The sequence below is a fragment of the Rhinoderma darwinii genome, chromosome 6 (genome assembly GCF_050947455.1).
Source record: "Rhinoderma darwinii isolate aRhiDar2 chromosome 6, aRhiDar2.hap1, whole genome shotgun sequence".
Lineage (NCBI taxonomy): Eukaryota > Metazoa > Chordata > Amphibia > Anura > Rhinodermatidae > Rhinoderma > Rhinoderma darwinii.
Genome location: NC_134692.1, coordinates 133950686 through 133971360, shown reverse-complemented (window position 1 = coordinate 133971360; position 20675 = coordinate 133950686). Strand labels below are relative to the sequence as shown.

Here is a 20675-nt window from a genome sequence, read left to right as displayed (position 1 = left end):
TGAGCTGTTTCCATGACGACGGATTCAAACTGGAATCTGGCGCCACCGCTGGGACTGCATTAATAAGACTCCGACAAAATGGCCGCCGCTTCTTTTCTGCGTATTGTAATGCAGATCTCCAAATGTCTTCACAGAGGAAAAGACGCTTGTATTGCTCGTTCTGAGGTTGTCTATGTCTAATCCGCAGGCAGTTCATAATTTTTCATTGATTTACGAGCGTTCATAGCACATAACCAGCAAATACAATTCAAATATAAAAATAAAAAAAGATTAACAAAATACATAACAATGGCAATCTACAGCGATATGGCTACTTATGGCATGTGATACCGCCTACAATACTGAAAATAAAATATTTAGAAACAACCTTAAGGCCGGGTCCCCACATAGCGTAAACCCTGTGGAATTTCCGCAATGGAATTCTGTGCGGAAATTCCGCAGCATTTACAGTAGCAGCAAAATGGATGAGATTTACAAAATCTCATCCCTACGCTGCGGAAATAAAAACCGCAGCGTAAACGTTAGGGTATGTTCACACGCAGTGTTTTCAGACGTAATTCGGGCGTTTTACGCCTCGAATTACGCCTACAAACATCTGCCCATTGCTTTCAATGGGAATTACGATGTTCTGTTCCCACGAGCCTTTATTTTACGCGTCGCTGTCAAAATACGGCACGTAAAATGACGGCTCGTCAAAAGAAGTGCAGGACACTTCTTGGGACGTTTTTGTAGGCGTTTTTCATTGACTCCATTGAAAAACAGCTCCAAAAACGTCTGTAAAAAACGCTGCGAAAAACGGGAGTTAAAACAAACGTCTGAAAACAGCTCCGTATTTTCAGACGTTTTTGCTCACTGCGTGTGAACATACCCTTACATTGACTAGCAGCGCAGAATTAAATCCTGCAGCATGTCAGTTTATGCTGTGTTTTTGTTGATTTTCCGTTGCGGGTTTACCCCATTGAATGCAACAGAAAGCCAAGTGTTGCGACTTTTGCGGCGTATTCGATTACTCTGCAAAAATTGCAACTACAGATAAAAATAAATAAATATATACTTACCCAGAATGCCCCCTTCTTCCTGCAGTCCACCCTCCTGGGATGATGTTGCATCAAATGTGACAGCTGCAGCGTCATCGAAGGAGGCCGGACCGGAGGGACGCATCACCATAACAACGGCTTAGGTAAGAATGAGCATTTTTTTGTACCGCTGCGGAAATTCAGTCCGAAAAAAGGCACCACGATGTGCCGCGGTTTTTGGACAGAATGTACTGCGGATTGCAGGTCGGATACGCTGTGTGGTTTTTACGCAGGTTATCCGTCCCGTGGGAACTCGGCCTAAGGTGCGCGTAGCAAATATTCGCACAATTCATTATGCAATTTTTTTTTTAAATTCCTAAAAGCCAAGCCGAAGATGCCTCCTTAAAGGAACACTCCGCGCAAAACAGGCACTGCTACACCTTGTGCCGCGGCCATACGGATTAAAAAAGAAAAAAGAAAAACTTCATATGCCTCTACATGAAATTGGAGGTACAGCATACCAGATTACTCAAAGTTTGTACGGAGTCGTAATACCCCCATGTGCACGAGGCTTTACACAGTGGATGTACCAGTTTTGGCCAGTGTTCCTTTACAGAGTAAGGGTATGTTCACACGCACTAATTACGGACGTAATTCGGCCGTTTTTGCCCCGAATTACGTCCGAAAATAGCGCCGAAAATAGCGTTGACAAACATCTGCCCATTGAAAGCAATGGGCAGACGTTTGTCTGTTCACACGAGGCGTATATTTACGCGCCGCTGTCAAATGACGGCGCGTAAATAGACGCCCGCGTCAAAGAAGTGACCTGTCACTTCTTTGGGCATAATTGGAGCCGTTACTCATTGACTCCAATGAATAGCAGCGCCAATTACGTCCGTAATGGACGCGGCGTTCAAGCGCCTGCACATGCCGTTACGGCTGAAATTACGGGGATGTTTTCAGGCAGAAACATCCCCGTAATTTCAGCCGTTACGGACGCTGTCGTGTGAACATACCCTAACTCGTTTAGGTGCCTGTACAAGTTTGTCTTCCGAAAACCTCGCCTCTCCGAGAAGAGCCAAAGTGATTCCATCACAGCTGAAGGGGCACAGGCTTCAGTGATCGGTGGGGGTCTTAGCACCCACACCCCCGCCGATCAAAACTCCTGACATGATAGGTAATAAATGTATGATTGTTGAGGGCCCCACCACTTGGACCCCCAGCGATCACTAGAACGGGGGTCCCGAGTTCCGTTCCTCCTCACTGCACGATCGTAGTCAGGAGGATTTTAAATGCAGCAGTGGTCGCACGTGCGCGCTGCCGCTCAGTTCACGGTCTTTCGAGCCGACGAAGACAGGCAAATGTAGCGCTCGCCAAGTGTGCCACCATAATACCAACAATCACACTCTTACCTTAGGAGCCACCTAGCTGCACTGGGAGAACTAGAGTTATGCATTTAATGATTATTATTTTTTTAATTCAGCCAATCCGAAAAAAAATTTTTTTCAAATGTACGAAAAGACTTTGGTGCCGAATACCGAAAATAATATGTTACTTTACAGCCAAAATCAGATTTTGTTTTTTGGCCTCTTTCTCCAGATCCATGAGAGGCAACTTCTTCATGGCGGTTTTGGATAACAAAATAAGGTTGGAATTCGGGGAGAAATTGACTCGTACATGTTGCGCAATTCAGGGTTAATATCGGTTAAGCCTTCGTAGTATAGGCGCATAACTTTGGTCAATTAGTTTGCATGTCATTCCCCTTATGGCCATACCGAGGTCCCCCATTGTTTTTATATCAAGAGCCCCATTCAGCTGTAATTGGTGGTATTGAGCCTCATTAAAAGGGGTTTTGGCAGAACCAAAAATGATTAGCAGTGTCGCTAAGGCCTCACGCACACAACCGTAGTGGTCATCCATAATTACAGAATTGCGGACCCATTCATTTCTATAGACCACGAACACATTTCAGTATATTTACGGATGTGTGTCCGTGCTGTAGAAATGATCCGCAACTTATAGAACATGTCCTATTCTTGTCTGCAATTACGGCATGTACTCGCCTATGGGCGCTTCCGCAATTGCGAACGGCTACGGGTGTGTATCCGTAACCGTCGTATCCGTACTTGTGGACAGCAAAATCCCTTACAGTCGTGTGCAAAAGGCCTAATATACACTCTGGTCCCCTGTCGCGCTGATTACAAGATTTTCATAGCGCTCCCGGGGGACTGGATGTCTAATTGCACAGTCTGCTTTGATGACGATACGACTCTTCATCATGTGACCGGCCCCGCTGCACTCCATGTTTAAAGCAGTAGCCGTAGTACAGTAAGTGCAACTAGACCTCCGGTCCCCCGGGAGCGCTATAAAGATCGATGAAAATCTCAGAATCAGAGGACCGGAACGTATATTAGCGAGTGTGCTCACATACTGCAGGGACTACATGGATAATTTTTGTCCCCACATAAAACCTTTAAAGGGTTTGTCCAGGATTAATAACCTGTCCATGAGTGGAGTCTGGTATCGCAGCTCAGATTCATTGATGTGAATGGGGGTGATCTACAATACCTCACACAACCTGTGGACAGGTGAGGCGCTGTTTTTAGAAGACAGAAGTAATGTTGTTCTAACAGTGGATTGCCTCTTTTGGCGTACCAATGCCAGTTGTCTCTCCACTCCTATGGTATTGCTTCATCATATGGTAACGAACAAGAGCCCGACGCCGCTGTTAAGTGTATAAGAATACAGAAATAAAATAAACCAAGATAATAAATAAGTCTTTCTATACATTTGTAACACCTTTAATATTTCTTCAGTTATAAGTAACAATTACAACAATGGTTCGGATGAACTACTGAGGACTCTATGGCCGTACCCTGTATATTCTGGGGAACGCTTGGTCCGATATGCAGTGCCTGTCCCATAAATAGATACATCCAGACTGTATCTTTTCAGTCTCTTTCCATAGGAAACATGGTGGCCGTGACAGACGGACACTGCACGTCTAGATTCCTAAAACGCTTTCTGGCACCCGGGGTGGAGTCCCACCCGTCCCTGGAGCGGACGTTGTAGGAGGACGATGATGCAGAAAGAATGGACGTGATCAGTGCTTCTCCAGAGCTTTAGTTAACAACTCAGTGAGACGCGATACCATGGGTCGGGGGTCATCGTTAAGCCCGGCTGCGATCATTGCGTTCTCATAGATCTGTATCGAATGAGATGAATACATTAGGACAAATTCTAATTCTGCAAAGACCAACCTTCATGTATGTGACGAATATATTACACCCAAATCAATGCAAGCAGCGAATCAGATTTTACGTATCATACGAGGCGTAACTTGAAGCTCCTGGGCCCCATGGCATAATCTAGAACAGGGCCCCTCGCCTACTATGTGCCATTTATAATACTGGTGTCTTCATACGTGGCACAGTGGCCTTTGGGCCCTTCAAGCACCAGGGCCCGGGTGCGACTTCTACCTCTGCACCCGCTGTAGCTACACCCCTGCAGATCATCAGTGTGGAGCAAGATAAAGCGACCCTCCAGTCCAAAAAATATATAATTTACTATTAGAAATGTATAGTGCTGCTTCCGGTGTTCCAGTCCCACTTTTTCCGCTCTCCAAAATGGCAGCCGCAGTCTCAGACCTTGCTATGGAGAGCTTCTTTGGAAGTCTGAGATACGCCCCCCCCCCGCCCATTCCGACGGACCAGCGCTGATTACGCTGGAGCTGCTGGACCGGCAGCGCCGACACAGGAAGAGACTGCAACGGCCATCTTGGAGAGCAGAAAACGGAGGACCGGAACGCAGGCCAGATCATTTAGCAGCGGGGAAGCCGATAAGCTGACAATACATTTCCAATAAATACTCAATTTTTTTGTTTTTGGACTGAAGGGTCGCTTTAAAAAAAAAAGCTCAGGGTTGGAGTCACTTTTAAGATTATAGGGAACTACACAACTAGCAACTTCCTAAACTACTACTATTAGGATCACTCAAATTTTAACATATCCTTATACGCTCCTCCGTTATAGAAATACAGGCTGGACGGTTTTGCTAAAAAATAAAATCTAGATTTTTTTTTTCAACAATTTTTTTACTACATAGACGGAGGTGCAATATATACTAATGAACAGACACCAACACATCTCATCCATGAGGGGGTGACAGATAAAGGTTTTACATGTGCGCCAGTCACATGGTTAATGTAGTGCCCCACACTGGAATACAGCCCATTGATTACGCCCGTACTATTAGACCAGGCGGGCGGCCCAGCACCCAGCGAACTGCGAGGGCGGTGTTATATACAGTGGGGTGGTATCGCTATATACGAGGAGTCCCTGCTTCCCCGCGGTACTGCTGTTCCGTGCTGTATCATTTTGTTCTGTACAAAAAAGCAGTTCCATGGGGAAGCAGGGACAGAACAGGGCGGACCCAGGCAGTGACGAGGGGGCGGAGCTTCCTTCTGCAGCACGGCGTGACGGCGCCGCTAAAGAATAGATTTAACGATACTGTTAAAAAACAGAATCATGAGAGTCCTTGAGGACGAATTCATCAAAATTCATTTGATTAATCGCCCAGCCCTACCGGCTTTTTCACCAGTCAATCCAATACTACAACAGGCAGCCAAGATTTGCCAATGGGCACTGCTACAGGCAGAAATAGCATTGGATTGGCAGAATACAGGGTGCCGTAAACGAACCCTTTACTCTGCTGACAGCATCTAGGAGGTTAATAATAACATTGGAGCAATGTGAGAACATTATATTAGGGAGTTGTTACTTCTGCAATGCACTAATGTATATGTGCAAGGATTTAGAATTGATAGAAAGTTCAGAGAATCCATAGTCTGTATGGTAGGGTTGTAGTTTTTGGTTGAGGAGTTACCTGATCTAGAAGTAATTTGGCCAGATCCTGGTCGGTGTCCTTCAACTGTCCAAGCTTCTTAATGAGAGGATGTCTGAAAGGTAAATCACAGAAGATTCGGTCAGATCAAGGGGTCACGGAAAAAGTTAGGCATCAACATGACTTATTTCAGTTGTATCCAGATCTCATAAAAGATTGTGCCGCTATAAATCTAGATTGTGCGGTGTTACGCAGGTGACTGATATTCCTCATATACAGACTATTTTTAGTGCATTGCCTGCCAATGAATTACTTTGTATCCTTCCAAACACGTGACGTCCATTATTTCTCGTATACAGAATGGTTATAATGAGCCTGTTTAAAAGAACATATTCTACCACCAGGGGGCGCAGTAATAGAGGATGAGCGAAGAGACCAGAGGTCTAGATGGACACAAAGTTTAGTTATACAACCGTATTAGTGACATGTCAGATGTTTTGATCGGTGGGGGTCCGAGAACTGACCCCACCGATCACTAAAATGAAGCGGCAGGGTAAGCGATGTGCTTCTTCGTTTCTGATCGGCTTTCATCTAAGTGGTGTACGGACTCAGAGACTTTCTATTGAGTCCATACACCACTTGCTCGGCTTTACAAGGAAAGCAGATCAGAAACGAAGGAGGACAGTGCTCACACGAGCGCTTCTGCCGCTTTATTTTAGCGATCGCTGGGGGGTCTCAGTGCTCGGACCTCAACCAGTCAAAACTTCTGACATGTCACTATGACAAGTCAAAAGTTTTATAAAAGTTTAGTTACCATTGAACCACCATGTAGGTCTAAACCCTCTATACATTAGACCAGTGATTCCCAACTTTATTACGATCGGTGAACCCCTGAACTATTTTTCCATTCCCAGGGAACCCCTACCTCCAAGAAGCATGATGTAGGAGAGTAAAGCATTTTATAAATCTTGCCTAGCACTATATTCTGGCCTTAGCTGTTTTACCAAGAATCTTTAATGGGGTTGTGCAGGATTATAAGAACATGGCGGTTTTCTTCCAAAAGCAGTGCCACACCTGTCCACAGGCTGTGTGTGGCATTGCAACTCAGCTCTATTAAAGTGCATTGGGTTGAGTTGCAATACCAGACACAACCTGCGGACAGGTGTGGCACTGTTTTTGGAAGAAAGCAGCCATGTTTTGCTAATCTTGTATAACTTATTTAAGTGGGCTGAAATCAGTTTGATATCTCTACTATAAAAGTCACAGGTCTTGATACTGTGTTCTAGGGAACCTACGACCGGATTTTAAAAGGAACACTAGGATACTAGGAGACCCCAGTTGGGAAACATTTCAATAGGATGCCACCATTTAGAAGGCTAAAAAAGCAATAAAAGTTAAAGCTACTCAGAGGTTTTGCCATAAACATTACTATATCAATGCCACAGCTAAAGTCATAAGCAGGCAAAGCAGCACGGTGGGAACAAATCCAAAAGCAAGAGGGTCACCAAACCAACATCACCATGACCCAATCAACAGCAGCAAAATCGGAGAGACCTTGCCCGCAGTGTATCTAAGGTCCAACGACATGCCGGATTGGTGAGCATTTGCCCAATGGGATTTATTACGGAGGATACTAACCCAGTGTTGATCTCCAGGGTGGGCTGCAAGAGTTGTGCTCGCTCCTCATTCGTTTTAGCAAGCTGCTGTGTGCGCAGAAAATGCCTGGCTGCCCCCATCTCCAACACAGTTATCATGGCCGGGTGGGTGTCAAGACGTGGTGTCACCTACATAAAGAAGACAACAGTAGCTTCAAATAGAGATAGAGGGTATGATCAGACTATACAGCCCCATACCACGTCATCATCATTCATCTACAGGCAGATACTCTGGTCCAGACACTAAATATATATCCCGGCGATATGCGGGACCCGGTGTCTGAATTTACCTTGATATTGGTCACTCGAGTCCCCAAGCCATTCCTCATCCAGGCCATTAGATCTTCTGACTCCTTCCCGGTCAATCTATCAGTGGCTGAAGGACAAGTGGGACAAGGTATAAGTGTCCAAAGTCATCTCCTTATCCAAACAACTAAGACAAGATGAACTGGTGGATACCTGGACGACTGTCCTCAAATTTGTCCTCCTTGTAATGATCTACCACAATATCTGTCTCCACGGAGATGAGCTTCTTCTTATCAAACTCCCGCAGGTGCAGCAAAGTGAGTTCATCAAACTGTTCATAGCAGAAGAGAACCTGGAGGGACGAGGAAGACTCTTATTTAGTGCAAGCAAAGGGGGGGCGTAGAAAAAGGACACATAATGGGGAGAGCATGAGGAGCACCTCTGTTTGCTTCTGTTTCATGGCTTCATAGTATGGGCTGTGTTCTGCAAGGTGCCGGTTGGGTGCACACAAGTAGTAGACGTTGCGGGAGCCGGCTTGCATGCGAGTGGAGTATTCTGCAATGCTGGTCTGTTCTCCCGCTGGCAGGGCTGAAGACTCAAACCGCAGCAGTTTTCCAATGTCCTCCTGAAAAAAACCAATCATGAGGCAAAAGTCATAATACCTATACACCCTGATCATGTTTAAAGGGACTGTCTACTTATGGGACCAAAACCAACCACAATCCCATATACAGCAGATGTGTCCCGCTCATATCACTGGAGGACGTCAGTCATGCACCGCCAACACTGGACACCATGGATGTCAACCGTTTCCAGAGCAGCCCCCCCCCCCCACCCCCTGTATAGCGATGAATGAATGAACGTTTACATGCTCCCGTACCTTGACTTCCTGATCTTGGGTGGTCACAATCCCTTCTCGGATAAAAAGCCCGTAGTCCTCGAAGAATTTTTTGTATTTCTCAGGATCCTTTTTGCTTTGATCAATGAAGAATTTGATGAGTCGTCTTTGCAGCACATCCCGTAGTTTCCTGTTCATCGAAAATAATAAAATATTCAAGACTCCATCCAATTATTAATCCAATGCCCTTTGAGTAGAGTCTTTAACCTTCCCAGGAGTTACATCATCATCCTATATTGTGACAATGTTACAAAGACCTGCCTAATAGTGATCACCTATGCATTTGGAAATACTTGGCACAAATAAACCAAGTTATTTCCAGGAGAGGCCGCTAACCCAATGAAAATTTCCTCAAATGTTCCTGTAGCCCCTCGAGTGTTGGACAATGCCAGTCACAATCCATACCCTCTTCAGAAGTGATGATTACTTTATACTATATCCCCTCCTCACCTGATCAGAGCACTTTCCTGCAGCAGTTCTCGGCTGAGATTCAAGGGAATGTCCTCACTGTCCACCACCCCTGCAGAGTAGAACATAAGTAGAAATTAAGTAAGTGGTAGTTCAGAGCGCACAAGACCTGGGTAGGTGCACGAATAGGGTCCCAACCCAATTACGTAGCAAAAGAAGTATTCGGCACACAAATTCGTGATTTTTGCAAATCTTTAAATTTTTATTTTATCATTACTTGATGCCAGAGGTTTAGTGCGACGTTTCAGTCGAAATTTAGACCTTCATCAGGCACTTATTCCTCCTGGTGTCTGGAGTAACACAAGCAGCACCAACGACTGGATACTCCAGACACCAGGAGGAATAAGTGCCAGATGAAGGTCTAAATTTCGACCGAAACGTCGCACTAAACCTCAACTAATGATAAAATAAAAATGTAAAGATTTGCAAAAATCACGAATTTGTGTGCCAAATACTTCTTTTGATAAGTAGAAATTAATTTCTCTATAATCTGTAGCTTATCACCTCAAAATATTTCACAAGGCAGTATGTACATGATGAGCTGGTATGCTAGGGTTATAGCGCCCATGCCCATTAGATCAATGTCGGCCGAACCTGCCAATTTCAACAGGATCGGACAACCATCTAACGTGTATGGGGGTCTCCCCTACTCTCCTCTGACCGCAGATGTTGGGGGAGAAGAGAAGGATCAGGCAGTCCGATTTCAACTCAAGGGAGATAAACCACTCCCAAAGGTGTATGGCAGCGGCTTATCTCCCCATGTGGAATACATGCCTGCTGGGCCAAGCGTTCATGTGTATTGGGGGGGCAGGATTGGGAGGAATAGATGTCGGCCAAACGCTATATATTGTGTATGGCCAGCCTTAGTGTTTTTATACAAGCTCTTCCCTCCTAAGATGTAGCACTGGGTTAGGGCTAGATTGGCAACTTTGTGCTGCAATGTTGCCTCTTTGGCAACACGACCAGAAGCCGTGTCCAGTTGATAGAGAAATAAAATCAGTTACTTGTCCTCATGCAGACGACTGTAACGCAGCTGCACGTCCCGGCACGGATGTGGACGTAATGACCCGGACAAAAAGAATCATAGGGACTTATGATGCTGTTAGTTGGGTTACTAGACCCGTGGTCAGGCCAGGACTTGCAGCCTTAATACGGACACGAAGATGCCGCCACATTACAGCCATCTAAATAAAGATACTGAACTGACGAGCGAGCCCACCATGTTGCCAGGTCAGCCATATGCTAGACACCTGCGGGGGATTCCATGTGTAAATTGCTCACCTCGTAGAAAGCGCAACCACTTGGGCAGGATATCCGCGGCTTTGGTCTGGATAAGGACTTTACGGCTGTAAAGTGCCACACTGGACCCCAGCTCCCGGCTTACATCAAACATGGAGGGTTTCTGCATAAAAGGAGGCATTGCACCCAAGAGTGAGCGGGAATGACAACAAGAATCACACACGTAGGTCAATTTGGAAATATCCAATTCAAGAAAGAATGACTCATTTAAATACCGCAATGAATCTGCCGTCTCTTACCATCTCAGGGACGTAGAAGATGCTCCTTATATTCAGAGGCGCGTCTGCCTTGTAGTGAAGCATGTAGCGAGGTTTATCATATGCTTGGGCAATAAATCGGTAGAACTCCTCGTGCTGCCATTCTCCAATCTCTTTGGGATCCATCATCCAGAGAGCCTGAAGAGAAACCCGTGTAGAAAGTCAAGAGAAGGGGAACTTTTAGAAAATAGGGAACGGGGAATTAAACTCCTACCTGAAGAGTGTTAGTCCTCTTGCCGTTGAGGTACAAAGGGAAGCTGACGAAGTTGCTGTACTTCGTCACCACCTCTGAAACATCAAATAAATGTATTAAAGTAGATGATGGCGGCAGATCTGCTCAGATCACAGTAGTAGGTCTCCAAAATAAATCCATCTTATGGTAATGGTCTCAAAGTGGGTGATTATTAGACATGAGGGCAACATGACCACTGTCGTTACTGGTACCGTCATCTGCTGCAAAGAGCTCCACTCTCAATGACCCTACTAGCCAAAATTAAGGGCTACTGCTACAGCCACCTATGGTCGGGATCAACCAGTGTAGGGTCGTCACTCACCTCTTACTCTGTCCTCGCTGGCAAACTCCTTACAGTCTTCTTTAAGATGAATGACGACCTTAGTCCCCGGCCGTACACCACTGGCCTCTGCCAGCTCAAAGACACCAGATCTAAGGCAAAAAATGGATGCCCAGTTAAAGGAGAGAAGATGAATGTGAATACAAAGCCAGTGGCTTAGTGGTTGGCAGTGGTGACCTACAGCATTACGTTCCTATGTTTGACTATAACCAGGGGGGACATCTGCATGATGTTTATATGTACCACGCCTTCATGGCTTTCCTCCAGTATACGGAGCCATTCCAATCTGTACACTATGAAATATGCTGGTGCTACAGCCATGGGGAAAAAGAAAGTACACCCTCCTTCAATAGTTTGTTGGTGAGGAGCACACAATTGTCATTTAGGCCCTGATAAACTATAGAATTGTGTACTTTTTATTTCTCATGACTGTATATAGGCAAAAGGTAATAAATAAGGATACTCATCAACATGAAGTTCTAGATCTGGTGTTATGTTGATGATCTCCGGATCTTCTTGTACTTACCCATCAGACGTCCAGCAATACCCAGGGCTACCCGGCTCTGAAGCCTGAGAGTAAACGACAACTTTGTCAGCGACCATGAATGCGGAGTAGAAGCCAACACCAAACTGGCCGATAATCTTCCCAGAGCTTTCGGCCTGATTCTGCAGAGCTTCAAGAAAAGCCTGCATAAAAAAAACACGGCAGAATATAAATCACAAAAATATCTTTACAAGTATGAAAAGTGAAAAAAACATGAAAAATAAAGAAATTTTTTTTCTGTAGGATTACCTTGGATCCAGAACGTGCGATGGTGCCCAGATTGGAGATAAGCTCCTCCTGTGTCATCCCCACTCCAGTGTCCTAGAGAAATAATGTCGCAGTTAGATGGGGACTTGTGACCACCCATTCTGCAGGTCCATCATGGCCACCAAAACGCATTCATTCCCTGCCTACAAAAGTCTTCGCTTGCAAATCATCTTTATTATGGAGTCAGAACGTCGCCCTAATGAATTATAATCGGAAAGTCCGGTCTTCACCAGAGTCCCCCCTATAATTAGGTCAGAAATGTGGCTGATCCTCTTACCTGGATGGTGAGCGTGCCCTTCTCACTATCTGTATGCAGGTGGATCTCCATCTCTGGCACGACGCTTCCCTCAGACAAGAGCTTGTGGCGCAGCTTCTCCAGGGCATCACTTCCATTTGAGATCAGTTCTCGGATAAATACCTGGTGAAGGGTCATGAGGTGCCAGACATGTCAGAATTCAATAACATTTTGGATCAATATTATTCAAACCTCCCAAAACAGTGTAGAATAAACATCATACAGACAAGCCCACACATTATAAGCCACATTTCCAATTATGGGAAGTTTCACACAAGCACAATACGGGTGCATTTTATATTCGTATGATGCAGTTAGTCCGGATGATTAGATCCACGGACAGGTTGGAATTTGAAGTCGTAATATGTAATTACGCTCGTGTGAAACTAGCCCAACTGTGAATATGAGATTAAACTAGTAGCAGTATTATAGTAGTTATATTCTTGTATATAGGAGCAGTATTAAAGTAGTTATATTCTTGTATATAGGAGCAGTATTATAGTAGTTATATTCTTGTCTATAGGGAGCAGAATTATAGTAATTATATTCTTGTATATAGGGAGCAGTATTATAGTAGTTATATTCTTGTATATACGGGGCAGTATTATAGTAGTTATATTCTTGTCTATAGGGAGCAGAATTATAGTAATTATATTCTTGTATATAGGGAGCAGTATTATAGTAGTTATATTCTTGTATATAGGGGGCAGTATTATAGTAGTTATATTCTTGTATATAGGGGCAGTATTATAGTAGTTATATTCTTGTATATAGGGGGCAGTATTATAGTAGTTATATTCTTGTATATACGAAGCAATATTATAGTAGTTATATTCTTGTATATAGGAGGCAATATTATAGTAGTTATATTCTTGTATATAGGGGCAATATTATAGTAGTTATATTCTTGTATATAGGGGGCAGTATTATAGTAGTTATATTCTTGTATATAGGAGGCAATATTATAGTAGTTATATTCTTGTATATAGGGAGCAGTATTATAGTAGTTATATTCTTGTATATAGGAGCAGTATTATAGTAGTTATATTCTTGTATATAGGGGGCAGTATTATAGTAGTTATATTCTTGTATATAGGGGGCAGTATTATAGTAGTTATATTCTTGTATATAGGAGCAGTATTATAGTAGTTCTATTCTTGTATATAGGAGCAGTATTATAGTAGTTATATTCTTGTATATAGGGGGCAGTATTATAGTAGTTATATTCTTGTATATAGGAGGCAATATTATAGTAGTTATATTCTTGTATATAGGGGCAGTGTTATAGTAGTTATATTCTTGTATATAGGGGCAGTATTATAGTATTTATATTCTTGTATATAGGGGGCAGTATTATAGTAGTTATATTCTTGTATATAGGGGCAGTATTATAGTAGTTCTATTCTTGTATATAGGGAGTAGTATTATAGTAGTTATATTCTTGTATATAGGGGCAGTATTATAGTAGTTATATTCTTGTATATAGGGGGCAGTATTATAGTAGTTATATTCTTGTATATAGGGAGCAGTATTATAGTAGTTATATTCTTGTATATAGGGGCAGTATTATAGTAGTTATATTCTTGTATATAGGGGCAGTGCTATAGTAGTTATATTCTTGTATATAGGGGCAGTGCTATAGTAGTTATATTCTTGTATATAGGGGCAGTATTATAGTAGTTATATTCTTGTACACAGGGGGCAGTATTATAGTAGTTATATTCTTGTATATAGGGGCAGTGCTATAGTAGTTATATTCTTGTATATAGGGAGCAGTATTATAGTAGTTATATTCTTGTATATAGGGGGCAGTATTATAGTAGTTATATTCTTGTATATAGGGGGCAGTATTATAGTAGTTATATTCTTGTATATAGGAGCAGTATTATAGTAGTTATATTCTTGTATATAGGGGGCAGTATTATAGTAGTTATATTCTTGTATATAGGAGCAGTATTATAGTAGTTATATTCTTGTATATAGGGAGCAGTATTATAGTAGTTATATTCTTGTATATAGGGGCAGTATTATAGTAGTTCTATTCTTGTATAGAGGGGCAGTATTAAAGTAGTTATATTCTTGTATATAGGAGCAGTATTATAGTAGTTATATTCTTGTATATAGGGGCATTATAGTAGTTCTATTCTTGTATATAGGAGGCAGTATTATAGTAGTTCTATTCTTGTATATAGGAGCAGTATTATAGTAGTTATATTCTTGTCTATAGGGGGCAGTATTATAGTAGTTATATTCTTGTATATAGGGGGCAGTATTATAGTAGTTATATTCTTGTATATAGGAGGCAGTATTATAGTAGTTATATTCTTGTATATAGGAGCAGTATTATAGTAGTTATATTCTTGTATATAGGGGGCAGTATTATAGTAGTTATATTCTTGTATATAGGGGGCAGTATTATAGTAGTTATATTCTTGTATATAGGAGCAGTATTATAGTAGTTATATTCTTGTATATAGGAGCAGTATTATAGTAGTTATATTCTTGTATATAGGGGCAGTATTATAATAGTTATATTCTTGTATATAGGGGCAGTATTATAGTAGTTATATTCTTGTATATAGGAGCAGTATTATAGTAGTTATATTCTTGTATATAGGGGGCAGTATTATAGTAGTTATATTCTTGCATATAGGAGCAGTATTATAGTAGTTATATTCTTGTATATAGGGGGCAGTATTATAGTAGTTATATTCTTGTATATAGGAGCAGTATTATAGTAGTTATATTCTTGTATATAGGAGCAGTATTATAGTAGTTATATTCTTATATATAGGGGGCAGTATTATAGTAGTTATATTTTTGTATATAGGAGCAGTATTATAGTAGTTATATTCTTGCATATAGGAGCAGTATTATAGTAGTTATATTATTGTACATGGGGGGGCAGTATTTTAATATTAGAAACCTCCATTCCTACAGACTTAAAGAGGCTGTCACCAGATTATAAGTGCCCTATCTCCTACATAATCTGATCGGCGCTGTAATGTAGCTAACAGCAGTAGTTTTTATTTTGAAAAACGATAATTTTTTAGCAAGTTATGAGCAATTTTAGATTTATGCTAATTAGTTTCTTAATGACCAATTGGACATGTTTTTACTTTTTACCAACTGGGCGTTCTACAGAGGAGTGTATGACGCTGACCAATCAGCGTCATACACTTCTCATTGTTACAGTGTGATTGTGCAGTGAAAGAAGCTGGGCTGGAACAATGAGAAGTGTATGACGCTGATTGGTCAGCTGATCATTTTTCAAAATAAAAACCACTGCTGTTCTCTACATTACAGCGCCAATCAGATTATGTAGGAGATAGGGCACTTATAATCTGGTGACAGAGCCTCTTTAACTCCCTCCTGCTTGTTTGAAGCTGTAATGTCAATTGACGTCACCTGTTAACAGATCAATAAAGCTTGACAAAAAAAGAAAATAACAAAAACTCGCACCTCCTTCTCAGAGTATAATGAGCGAGCAACAATGTCCAGGAGCTTCTTTGTTTCAGCCTGAAACTCGTGCTTGGAGGCAGCACCTGCAAAACATTTACCGCCGCTGTGAATCCATTTTTTGAACGTGCAGTAAAATTAATTAAATCCAGTATTAAGGGGACCCGGTAAAGCCTGCATTATGAGATGTTCTGCATTATGAGATGTTCTGCATTATGAGATGTTCTGCATGATTGTAAGGTCATGGAAAAAAGTTTATAGAACGTAAGTTTTAGCTTAGTGAACCACCAGGAAGGCAAAATAAAATGCAATAAAATACACCCCTACCTGCCCATCTTCTACATCTCTATTCGTTATCTCTGCCCAGTCTTGTAACCCATCAGGCGCCTTCATCAGGTGTGGGACTATTAATGCCGATGGCCTATCACATGCCAGATGAAAGGAATTACAAACCGGCATATTAACCTGCTGCTTAGAACACCGCTAAGGAAGACTTCACCGAAAAACCTACCGTCTGGTGACAGGGCCGCAGGGATGGGATGAACCCATTTTTAATGTATTATACTAGGTACTTCTAAAGATGGGACATATTGGTAATTATTGTCCACAGGCACAATCTAGAGGGACTCAGTGGACAGGGGGTATCTATAGTTTGCTGAAACTGAACCCAAAGTCTTATGGAAAAGTCACGCATGACTCATTACTCTCTATGGGAATCAAAGCAGGGTTTATAGGGTTAAACTTCTGTAAATGAGAGCCCTGAGTACAGTGGTCGCCAGCCTATGTCTCTTCAGCTAATAGGCTCAATGTACCGGTGTGTGTATGTGTGTATGTATATATATATATATATAATGATAGTCCTTATCACTTACCCTGTACACTCTCTGTGTCGGAGATGATGGTGTGCAGCACAGGCTCTTCCTCCTTGTTCTCCGCGGCTTGTGTAGTGTATTTCCGGTACGATACGCTACTCAGGGTGGAGAGGCTCTTCCTGGAGGTGGGCACCGAATGCCAGGGAGTGGGCTGGTACCTAGAGATGCAACCTGAGAAAATGGATTCCTTTAGTATCCACAGACGTCTGTTTGATCGTTTACATATTACACATAATCATCTGTTACTTTTCATTGGAAACGTTCTTTAGAGAGGATCCGTCCATTCTTCTGACATGTCCGTTTAAGCAAATACTTGTATTCCCTTAAAATAACAATTCCGGATCATCTTTTTCTAGAACTCTGCATTGTACCGTTCCTCTGTTACTCCTGGAAATTTATGAATAAAATACCTGGGTGTTACCCTTTCCCTTGTAATTGTGTCGTGTCCCAACGCAGTCTGACAATGTCCAAACGGTGCCACACTGTGTAGGGAAACACTATATTGACAAGGGGAAACGGTAACATCCAGTTGTTAATTTATTCGTACATTTCCAGGAAGAATAACCGAGAAATATCACAATAAAACGGTTTTATTTTATATTAAGAACACTGAAATTGTGGCGTGTTAACACAATTTTGCCACGATTTGCCGATCATGCCATGTAGCACCGGCCTAATAAAGCTAGTTCACATTCTGTAATGCATGACGCACAGTAATTTGGTTCCCATGTACCGCGGCGGCAGTAAAAGTTCTCTACGGACACAATCTTCCACCAGATTACTGAATACACAAGCTGGTCCTATGTCACTTTATCTCATTCTTTCTCTGCAAGGTGAAGTTATTCACGATTCAGCGAGTTGCATACATAACGTGGCGATAGTAAATCAATGCGCCAGTCTTATCTGTACGACATGAGTCAATATCATTGTGCTCCGTGTCACCAGCACACAAAGACTATAGGGACGTTACTCTCTAATATGGGCTTTCACAAAAGTCGAATCTAGGTTAGGGCACAGGTGGAGAAATCAAAAGGTGGCCAAAACCACAATTCCCAACATGCTCTCACAGCTGAGGGGATGCTGAGAGTTGTGGTTTTGCTGGACAGTTTTCCTGTTGTTTTCAGTAATTAACTAAGAACGTCTATAGACATTACAGCAAGTTTCAAGGTGCACTGTCCATATAAAGTGATTGTCCAGAATTATAAAAAAAAAAAAAAAAAAAGAGAAACAGCGCCACCCTTGTCCATAGGCTGTGTCTGATATTGCAGACTGTCTAAATTCAAGTAAATGGGGATGATCTGTAATACCAGGGTGGGGGGGGGGTGGATTGTCCTTTGACTGCACCTCCAATGCAGTTGGATGTTACGTCCCTAGGGCATAGTTATCCATAATGATTAAAACAGTCATGTGACAGAGCACGAGGCTGCACGCGAGTCACTATGTGGTAACGCTGCCGATCCTGTCCTGACGAGGGTCAACTGGTGTTGCAATGTTTACAGATCACATACCATACGCGACAAATGGACAGACTGTCTGCAGTCATCTTCCTATACCTCCCTGAAAAGGACTCCTTGTCCTCTATCACATGCACTAGAACCATTTCATTTCCAGATTACCATGAGAGTAATAGAGAGAAAACAACAGAGCAGCATAAACCGGCGCTACAAAGTCACAGCAGCGTATTATAGAGGGCGATCACTTTAAAGGGGTTTTACAAGAATCATAAATGATCACCTATCCGCAGGGGGCCCAACCAGTTGCAAGAACGGGGGTCCCAGACCCCCCCTCGCATTGAGGAGGAGCTTGAATGGAGCGTTGGTCGAGCATGCCCCGCTGCCCCATTCAATCTGTTTGAGAATGAAGGAAACAGCCGAGAGCTGTACTCCGCTGTTTCCGTCATTCCCAAAGACTTTGAATAATGCAGCAGCGTGCATGCTCGACCCCGCTACATTCAATGTCCACCTCACTGCAGTCGAGGAGGTACTGGGGGTTCGGGACCCTCATTCTCACGATCGGTTGGGGCCCTAGCGATCACCTATCTTGTCGATAGGTGATTATTTATGATTTTGTAAAAAACCCTTTTAAGAGAAATCAGCCTCTGAAAATGCGCTAGGAAAAGCCTGGATTTCAACGCGGTTTTCAATTTTGCAAGTTTAATATGAGGTTTATTTTTAAAGCGATATTTTGAAGCACCACTGGGAAAGACTTCAACTGGAAAAATAAGCATATTTCCCATGGAAACATAGCCGAAGGCTACATGGATATAAAGCGGTCACACTTCACAGATAGCAATGAAAACCATGTTCTTTTGACTTTTAGACCAGGACTTACAGAAGCTCTGTCACCAGATTATAAGTGGCCTATATTGTACATGATGTGATCGGCGCTGTAATGTAGGTGACAGCAGTGTTTTCTATTTAGAAAAACGATCATTTTCGACGGAGTTATAACCTATTTTAGATTTATGCTAATGACTTTCTTAATGCCCATCTGGGCGTGTTTTACTTTTTGACCAACTGGGCGTTGTACAGGAGGAGTGTATGACGCTGACCAATCAGTGACCAATCAGCGTCATACACGTCTCCCCATTCATTTACACAGCACATAGTGATCTAGCTAGATCACCATGTGCAGCCACATACAGACACATTAACGTTACTCAAGTGTCCCGACAGTAAATAGAGATCACTACCAACCAGGACGTGATGTGTATTCACAATCCTGACACTTCTGTAATGTTTGAGGGAGATTTACAGCAAGGCAAGCGTAATCTCGCGAGATTACGCTGTAAACTGTCATTTAAAACGAGATTACGCTTGCCTTGCTGTAAATCTCACACAAACGTTACAGAAGTGTCAGGATTGTGAACGGAGTAACTCTCTGTCTTATAGGTTTTATATAGATACAGGTCTGTAGTAAGGGCAAGTAGGCACTCCGTGTGCTGCCGTATGGTGCCTGCGCAAGGCGCTATATTCTCCCCTAGACACTTCTAGGTAATATGACATGTGTAGTAATATGCCACCATTTTTTTCTCACAGATTCTGTAGGCACGCGGCAATACAAGGTGGGCACCAGTCTCAATTTATAATAGGCTCACTTGAACACATTTTTGACACCATTTACACATTTGTCAGGGACGAACGGAGGTGAATAATAAAGTTGGGGCATTCAACATCATTGGGCTCAGGTCACGTGATACCATGGTGCTGCACATCGCTCATTTCCTTTATTGACATTGATTTTGACCCTTTCACTACCAGAGTATTATTCGGGTAATGGAGGTGATAGAACACATGAGGTTTTCTGCTGAAGACTATGACAGGATGCGACACCCCCTGTAATGCAGCGCACACTGGTCACGGGATAGGACATTAGAGGACACAGTGATCACTGGCACCACGTGGGTATGACAGACAGCGTAAAAAAAACCTTACAGGAGCTACATATGACGTCAGATCTGTTAAGCGTGACGTCAGACTCACCGCTTAGGCTCCTCCCTGATACGACGGCCCCGGACCGGCTCCACGATCTTAGCGCCCGGCTTAGGTTTCCTCTGAGCAGTGCTGAAGCCGCCATGTTTCTTCAGGGATGCGCACACGAGTGACGTCAACCATGTGCGACCCAGAGCCAGCTCTCTGATGACGTCAGTTTTAGGCGGGTCTGGCTCAGCGGGGAATGTCAGTGTCGCTGAATGATTTTTACTGATTTGTTACGGATACTTCCATATATATCACCGCCCAATATAAAACAGGATAATATACACGGAAGCTCATACACGAACGGAATGGGGGGATATATAAAAACTGGTGCAAAGGAAAAGTGGGGTAGTTGAAGATGGCAACCAATAATGTCGCTACTTTCATTTTCAAAAAGGCTTATGAAAAAGGAGAGGCGGAATCTGATTGGTTGCCATGGGCAACTGCTTCCGTTTTCCTTTGCACCAGTTTTGATAGATCTCCATTATACACACTTAGTGGTCACATGT

The 20675-nt window shown here is 42.8% G+C and overlaps 1 protein-coding gene across 1 annotated transcript; it reads right to left on the bottom strand.

Moving 5' to 3' along the window:
• Positions 1 to 3795: 3795 nt before the first annotated feature.
• TRAP1 (TNF receptor associated protein 1) lies at positions 3796 to 20412 on the bottom strand. The gene is made up of 18 exons (XM_075830458.1): positions 20173 to 20412; positions 16691 to 16861; positions 15822 to 15904; positions 12342 to 12482; positions 12047 to 12118; positions 11780 to 11940; positions 11236 to 11345; positions 10896 to 10969; positions 10664 to 10819; positions 10407 to 10527; positions 9108 to 9177; positions 8640 to 8787; positions 8199 to 8384; positions 7973 to 8111; positions 7804 to 7889; positions 7497 to 7642; positions 5901 to 5973; positions 3796 to 4221 (listed from the first exon to the last, which is right to left on the bottom strand). Exons 1-18 carry the CDS (start codon positions 20264 to 20266, stop codon positions 4120 to 4122), a joined length of 2133 nt encoding a protein of 710 aa, XP_075686573.1. The 5' UTR covers positions 20267 to 20412; the 3' UTR covers positions 3796 to 4119.
• Between the last annotated feature and the right edge of the window lie 263 nt (positions 20413 to 20675).

What these genes read in the sequence shown, in the direction of transcription:
- TRAP1 (XM_075830458.1), bottom strand. Translation starts at nt 20,266, where the DNA reads ATGGCGGCTTCAGCACTGCTCAGAGGAAACCTAAGCCGGGCGCTAAGA. An exon ending in CAGCGAGGACAGAGTAAGAG is followed by an intron (nt 10,970 to 11,235) that starts GTGAGTGACGAC and finishes TTGATGTTTCAG; the next exon opens with AGGTGGTGACGAAGTACAGC. An exon ending in CCAAATTACTTCTAGATCAG is followed by an intron (nt 4,222 to 5,900) that starts GTAACTCCTCAA and finishes CATTCGATACAG; the next exon opens with ATCTATGAGAACGCAATGAT.